General features: G+C 37.1%; 1 protein-coding gene across 2 annotated transcripts in view; it reads left to right on the plus strand.

Moving 5' to 3' along the window:
- Positions 1–8,203, plus strand: part of stim1a (stromal interaction molecule 1a) — a 47,003-nt gene that overhangs the window by 20,529 nt on the left and 18,271 nt on the right. For both annotated transcript variants that reach the window (XM_015016168.1, XM_015016169.1), the window contains exon 7: positions 7,612–7,789. In XM_015016168.1, coding sequence (XP_014871654.1) covers positions 7,612–7,789 — 178 coding nt within the window. The remainder of the gene's footprint in view (positions 1–7,611; positions 7,790–8,203) is intronic.

Consider the following 8,203-nt stretch of genomic DNA (forward strand, 5'->3'; position numbering starts at 1 on the left):
TGCCACTTATAAAAAAGAGGGTGGATTCCTTTTCCAGTTTTTTTTTTTTTTTTTTTTTGTCAAAAAATTTGTAGGTGAGGTGAGCTCTATAGTCCGGAAAATACGATAGTCAAAGATTATTTTTCAAATACTTTATTTTCTTCAACCATGCATGCATAAGCCATCCTTATCTTTTATTCTCTTGCACCACCCATCTTTTGATATGCAAAACCCTTTGTACGAGTTTCAGGGTGTTATGAACCACACTGTGTATGTGCTCCAGATGACTGTCATTGACAAACACAATTCTCATTCCCTTTCTCTTCCTCTCTGGTGTCACTCTACTTCTGCATTCACAAACTAAAACCATTCAGGTTGCTATTCCTTTTGAACAGGGCGTGCTTCGAGGTATTATAGCTTAAAGCTATTATACGTATTATAATATAATAAAGACGGCAAACAAATCCTTGGTAGATTTCCAGCGCAAGTTGGAAAATTATGTTTAACATCAGAAAAAAAAATCTATTTTTATAATGTTAAATGATTAAGCTAAGAAAAAGAAAGTGAAGTATCATTTAGGACAGTATCTTTGGATTATATTATATGATTAGGGATTAGATGAGCTCCAACAGGAGCTCATCTAATCCCTAATGAACTTTAAGAAGATTTAATGAGCCTTCCAAGAAAGCAAGCATCAGCCCTGGACAAAGCTTGAACAGGAACTCTGTGTGTAATGGTCTGTTTCTGGCATGTGTTATTGTGGTTGTGTTCCCACCCCCCTCCTACCCTCTAACGCCTTAAGGAAGACATTAGCAAGGACTGTCTGTCTTTGACAGCTTGTCAAAGCAAGTAGCTTCCACAAATAGTCCAGCTGACAGACTAACTGTAGCGAGCAGCAGCATTATAAGACATATTTTACAAAAGGTTGTGGCTAAAGGGGTGGACTGTTATGTAACTGTTAGGTAATGATTAACCCAAACAAATCTGGGGCTGGTTGTTTTCACTCGTGTTGCCACTTAAGTATGATTTGTGCATTAATGGCCTTTTAGATAGAGTTTACATGTGTTGTTGATTGCATGTAATGGCAGATTACTTAGATTAGACAGAGCAGTATGAACATCTGTCAAGGACATGTACCAGCTGAGAAACTGATCCAAGTCGGCCACAATGCTCCACCTCTGTACAGAGTATCATCATTTAGTACCTACTTTTTTCCTCTCTGATGTGAGCAGGTTTGAAATTCATGATAGGTACAGAAAGGGGGCAGGGAAGCATGGTTGTTGAAAGATGCCAGTTGATTAAAGTATCCAGCCCCCGTAACAGTTCATAAACGAACAATTTCTGTGGTGACTTTACCATTGACATGAAGGAAGTCAAAGGGAGTGTTGCCTGACAAGCAGCAGGTCTTGATGCTCAATTGTAATTTTTTTTTTCTTTTTTGCTGAAATCCAATGTGTTTTTTTTTTTTCTTTTGCTTTTTTTGTGATCATTCAGAGTACTAATTAAATGCAATCAGACTTCTGTGTGAAAGGTCTACGACTATGTGTTTAGTTATGGTTCTGGGGATATAGAGCAGACCAAAACCAGAAGACCTGACTGGTCTAGAGGGTTGATAAAACAACAACAACGACAACAAAAGATCTTTAATGTATTTTGGTGCTAAGCTATTCAGAGATTTATAAACAGACACATTTTAAAGTTCTCTGAGCTCCATGGAGCCAGTGTAAATATTTTAGAACTTGGGTGATGTGCTCCATCTTCCTGAATTTAGTAAGAATGAAAGCAACATCGTCCTGGATCAGATGGAGCTGCCTTCTTGAGAATTTATTTAGGCAGACCTGTGAATACATTGCTGCAGTAATCGGTGTGATTAAAGATAAACATGCGGATGAGTTTTTCTCAATCTTGCTGGAACATCTGTCCTGGGAAAGCTCTTTAGGTGATAGACGGCTGACTTTATACTTATTGTATGTCTTTGAAGGTTCAGATCTGAGTTTATCACTACACCCAGATTTCAGGCCTGTTCACTAGTTTCCAGCTATAACAACTGAAGCTGCATGCTGACTCTCCATGGAAGGGAAATACAAGTAGTGATCCTATCTGACTGCGATTGCAGTTAAATATTATCTCCTTCATTTGGCTCAGACAGAGGAAATAAACAGTGACAGCTGGACCTAATTACTGTGACTAAACATGCAGGAGATTCACTTGAAGAGGACAGTTATTGATTCAATATTGTCTGGTGACATCTGCAGATGCATTGTATTGGCAGTGGACTCATAAAAGGTCAAATCTATGTTTTGCACCATATATTGCAAATTAATGCTGCAATGGTGTAGACAATATTTATATCATGAAGAACTGCTTGGACTGCAGTCAGTGTTGGCTAATGATTTAAGTAGTAGTATGTGTCCAGGCTTTTTGTTCCTGTTGTAATGATATTGTGGTGATGCTTAGGAGATGTTCACTTGGAAATTAAAAAACACTGCAAAATAAGCGTTTTCTTAGGACATAACATTTGTGCTCATGACACATATTGATGCATCATAATCTATTTGTTCACTTATTGCTGACGCTATCTGTGGTAGCCTTGTCCTAACTGTTGTCCTAATTCCTTGGGTTTGGGTTATGACTTTCCTTAATCTCAGATTGTAATTGATTCATAAACCTATACCTAAAAGTGTCCCCAATGCAGGCACTGTTTTCATTGGGTGAGAAAAAAAGCCATCTTATTCACGTGGGCTTGGTTGAGCTTCCACATTCTCTAAAGATGATGATCTTCTTGTGTTGCCTATACTTGGTAAGGTCAGTCATGTGCAATATCTTCCTGTTTTCTCTACCTATTTGTTTGTAGAGAAATCAATCCACTTTTTGTTCAAAGACATAACAGGATTTAAGATGATATAGTAGCACAAGCCCCATTGTCATACGAAAGGGGAAAGTCTGTACCCAGTTTAAGGCTGTTAGATGTGAGGAATTTTATATAATTTTAAATTTATAAGCTTCTACCCTGGCTGTTTCCTTCCTATACAGTTCTGCTTAATTCTCATTTCCCTTCACTGTTCCATCTGGGATTTAACCCATTGACTTGGATTGCTCTGGTAGAATTTCAACCAGGCCAATCAGCGAACAGAAGAAGTTGTGAATGATGAGGAAGATTTTTTGCACTGTTTTATAACTGTAGTCTGCCTGCATTTGGGCAAAGGCAGTGGAGGAAGTGAACATTCAGTCAGTGTTTGATGTTGTTCCAAATATTGAAACAACATCAAACGTTGGGCTCGGCACTTCTTCCTTTGCAATGGAGGATGGTTGTTGACAGTGCAGGCAAGTTTCATTAAGACTCATACCGTGGTCAGGCGTAACATTTGGCATCACACCCAAACGTTAGCGATTGGTTCAAGTTTCAAACTTCAACAGAGTCCACGCCTCCAGGAAGCAATCCTTTTTGAAGAGCAGAGACTCCAGACCCTTTTATGAAGTTTTTTACCAGGCTAATAAGCTCCTGCGCTCAGTTGCAGTGCACATTATTTGTTGTCTAATCTCTAGAATTACAAGCAGGTATAAAAACATTGAGTCTCAGTTTTAAAGGTCTTGTTGCTTCATGTGGGACTTTAATGGACATTGATAGATTAACCTAAACACTTTTGAGGAAGGGTCTTCTTTTTTAAATCACACGCAATACGATGTATGCATTCACCCAAAACTATACGTTTCCTTGAGAGGTCAAACAAAAGTATGTTTCTCATGATCTCTTTTTATTCTGGCATTTACTTGTGGACTTTCCTAGTCTTTTGTGTTACTCCAGGAAGTAAAAATCATAATTTTGATGTACTTGCATGCCCTTAATCAGATTTTACCAGGGGGAAAAAACAAAAGCTTGCCTCAACTTGTAACATTCAATAGACATTGTTTTTGTGGATGGCTTTGTGACTGTTGCATGGGTGGGGATCTAACTAGCCACTTGTGTGTCTGGTAGAAGATTGATCTGAACTTAATTTGAAGTTTTTCACAAAAAGCAACATTAATTTTTAACCTGGCATTAGTTCTGATGGCTTTGGCTCTTTATATTAACAGGATTATTACACTTTCAATGATTAAATTAATTGTAGCTTTGACCCATAGCTCATTACATATACCAACATAAGTTTTCTGCTGAATGCAAGCGTTGATTCCTGGACTTAAGTAGCCTCTGTTATCTGCAGTTCACACTGCTGGATTTTTGTTTTTCTTTTTGATTTAGCCCCTGTCACCGCAACCTAAATATGTGACGCTGACCCCATTTGTGTCAATCCACAACACTTGTTGCACTTTGACTTTGAAATGTTCTTTACACCACATCCTTGTGAAGCTTGCACATTGTTCAAAAGCCTTAACTTATGATGCAGATTTTGTTTGCACCTCAGCAGCTGTATCTCAATTAAAATATGACTAAAAAAGTTGATTTTGTTCAAAAGTGAGACTGTTTTATACAATATGTAAACACATAATGATTACCTAGTCTTTACAGTTTGATTACAACTAATAAAAAAAAATCAAAATGTGTTTATTTTTTCTGAAAATTTTGTTGTCACATTCAATAATTTTCATAAAGAAATGTGGGGCTACTGAAAAGTATGTTCATATCAGAGGTCGCGTTAACGGAATATTTTACGTATTTGACCGGTTATTTTTTGAAACGACGGGAAAATTTAAAGCCCGTCGGTCATTTGACAGATTATAATTAACACCCTTAACTGGCACACATGCGCACACATTACAGACTTTATGCAGAGTTAATCGCAGAGGCAACTAAAATCAATTAATAAAAATCCTTTCTGAATATCATCTCATGGACACTGAACTAAATGGGTCTTTATGACCAGGAGCTGACAGCGTGTTGAAGAGTTATGGACCGGACGCCTTGGAGTGCATCTGGTGGTAGAAATGACACGTTTAATTTCAGTCTCCATTACATACAGAACAGAGAAAACTAAAGAGAATGCAATGTTGTGTTAATCCATTTATAGTCTAAACAGAGGAGCAGGCAGTTAATCTTGAGGAAATAAATAAAAGTGCAGAAATTAATTAGACCGTAACATGCGCAGTCCAACCAATGCGGACGCATCTCTGCTGCTGCGAAGAATTAAACTTAACTCATCCTGCGGTTTTAACAAATGGAGCTGAATACGTTACCCTCCCGTGCCCAGAAAGAGAGTGGAGCTCAGAAGCGCGGCAGATGTAACATCTGTCCATTTCAGGGAAGTGAAACCACGCAAAAAATAAAAAATCCTCATAAAAGCGCACATCAGGACCGCACAGGGTTAAAAAAAAAAAGTTCAACTGATCGGTTTGGATGAGACGGATCCAACTGACCGATGAACTAGCGCAAATTTCTCTGCAGATGCGAACCAGGAGGAATTTTTTGAGGCTGTGAGTTCAGACCTCAGTAGGTGAAGTGATGTAGTTTAAGTGGAGTCGTTTATTTTATTATAAGTTATTGGGGCCATAGTCAGTGGTTTTTGTCACTTCGGAGAAAAAGTTAGATCCGTTCATCTGCTTTATGTCTGATGGGATCTGGATTCACGGTTCAACTAGCTGAATATTAACTAAACCGCATAAAATGCGGTTAAATAGCCAATGTTAATGTGATTATAATTTGACGGGTGAAAATAGTACATGACCGATTTTTTTTAAAATCCTGTTGGTCAAAATGACGGAGAACAAAAAAGTCTGGCGCGACCTCTGGTTCATATATGCAGTCCATACCTGATGAATGTTTCTTTCAGGAATTACTACATAAAATGTGCAGGACCTCATAGTAACTATTCATGACTTTTCTTCCATTTAACTTTCTATTAATATAGCAATGACCTATTGTGACTTAACCTCTTGATAGTGTTATGTCAGCAGCCATGACAAAACATAACATGCATAAAACCAATTAAAAACGACCATTTTTAATGTAATTAGATTGTAATCAGAAACAAAAAAAATCCTCAAACTTTTTTGTATCTGATTATTAACTCCAATGCTAACCATTTCAATCAATATTTGTGCAATGATGCTTTTTTATTTCTCACAAATAAAGGATCAATGACAACAATTTACTCATTCGGACACAAAAAAATTTGATTTACATATTTTTTATGGCCACTGAAAAACCTAAACACAAAATAACACTAATTATCTTTGAAAGTGATTTTTTGTAAATTTTTTAATATTACATTTAGATTTTTTTTTTGAAGGGGTCATCTTTAATATTGAACTTGAGACACTATTCTGCCCTGGGTCAAATTGACCCGCTGACTAAAATCAAGACAAATGAGTCCTGAAGATGATCCTCCAGGTGGATTTCCAGTTTAAACCTGCATGTCCAAAACATAACTGGTTTTTGCATCACATGCTGCCCAGATTTTTATGCCATATTTAGCTGGTGTGGAAGGCATATATTGCCTAAATGAGCAGCGACCTCTGAATGCCACAAGTCTTTCATCTACTGTGACATTAGGGAAGTTGCAACCCACATGTTCCACACTGTTCTGTTAGCTGCTAGTTTGTCTTGTCAGTCGATTGTCAAATCGGATTAATCTGGAGAAAAGTCTCCAGAAACATTATGGCCCAAAATATTACCCTGTCTGTCTCTGCATCCCATAGACTGGCTGTTGATTCATTCTTTGACTTGTAAGCTCTGGTCAGAATGAGGACCCCCAAATATCTATGTAAATGCATTTGGTCCAGCTCCTTCCAGTTCTCTCCAAAAATGTCCCTTCCTTTTAGATTTGTCATTTCAAGAATGATTTTCTGTAATGCACTAGGCATGAGTAGCTCAAAGACTGACTTTATGTCTGTGATGCAAGTTACTGTCATCTTAGTAGGCCTTGGCACTGTCTTTATTATATTTTCGACAGACTGTTTTCCTAGGTGCTTACTTGGAGATGAAGAAACTGTATTTCACCATTTTTTGACATGAATGTCTTGGTTGGAGAAACATGACTACCATTTTCAGCAATTGGTTCATAATCAGAACGCGTGCGTGCGTGCGTGCGTGCAGTGAAATATGTCTTAGGTTCAAGGAAACAAAATAGAATTGGAAATTTTTTAATTGACCCAAACAGTATCTATGTAACAAGTAGATGCAAGGATGTAAATGTGTAAAATGAACCATTTTCATTTTATACATGGAGTGCACCTATTAAGACAAATAGAAAAAGTGTCATGCAGAAAAAATACTTCTATTAAAAAAAAAAAAAAATTAAAACTGGTCAATTTGACCCGCAACATAGCAGGAGGGTTAAGGGCAATATTGTTTACAGAGACTTCATAATCCATTTTATTTGCAATTTTGGTTTAGTTTTTATTTCTATTTTATTTATTGTTTTTGGTTGTTGTTTCATTTTGGAGTTTTAAAATATCTTCCAGTTTAAATGTTCTTTATAAAATTTAAGTTTATTGATCTTTGAAAGACCAAAATACTTAAATTTGAAAGAACAAATGTGCAATATTATGCCATTTTCAATATATTACTTGAAAATTGTTCCAAAAAAATGTTATAACTCATCAGGATAATTACTGGGGCAATTTATTGTCCAGCAAAATTAGTTATAGTGATAGGCTTAGACTAAAATGAATCTTGTTTTGTTCCATTTCCCTCAGTGAATCGACACAACCACCTGAAAGATTTCATGCTGGTGGTGTCGATAGTGATCGGAATGGGCGGCTGCTGGTTTGCCTACATCCAGAATCGTTACTCAAAGGACCACATGAAGAAAATGATGAAGGACTTGGAGGGTCTCCAGCGGGCTGAGCAGAGTTTGCATGACCTACAGCAGAAGTAAGGGCTCTTCCCACCACCCTCACTGCACACTGTTCAATGATGCAAGGACTTTGCCCTCTATGGCTGGAGTTTTATATTGTGTTAGATTAGAGGGCAGTATTAATTATACATCGGTTGTTATGGTTGATTGTTAAGCACATAAGATATTAGGAAATAATGAAACATAACCTGCTCTTTAAATTGGGTAAATAAAATGAACTACTGCACCATGTGGATTATAAATCCATGGAAAAACTAGGTCAAAGTGCAGTCCACATTACTGAAAATAACTACCCACATACTGGTTCTATTGAGCTTTGAGGTGAAATGGTAACTCTTGAGGTTGTGATTAAAAATCAGTGATTCTTGAGAATAGGGACAAAACAGGTCCTATGGATAAAGCACCAAATTTGAATAAAATATACACAAAAT

This window comes from Poecilia latipinna, unplaced genomic scaffold (assembly GCF_001443285.1).
Source record: "Poecilia latipinna isolate Pla-1442-1.1 unplaced genomic scaffold, P_latipinna-1.0 Scaffold1988, whole genome shotgun sequence".
Taxonomy (NCBI): domain Eukaryota; kingdom Metazoa; phylum Chordata; class Actinopteri; order Cyprinodontiformes; family Poeciliidae; genus Poecilia; species Poecilia latipinna.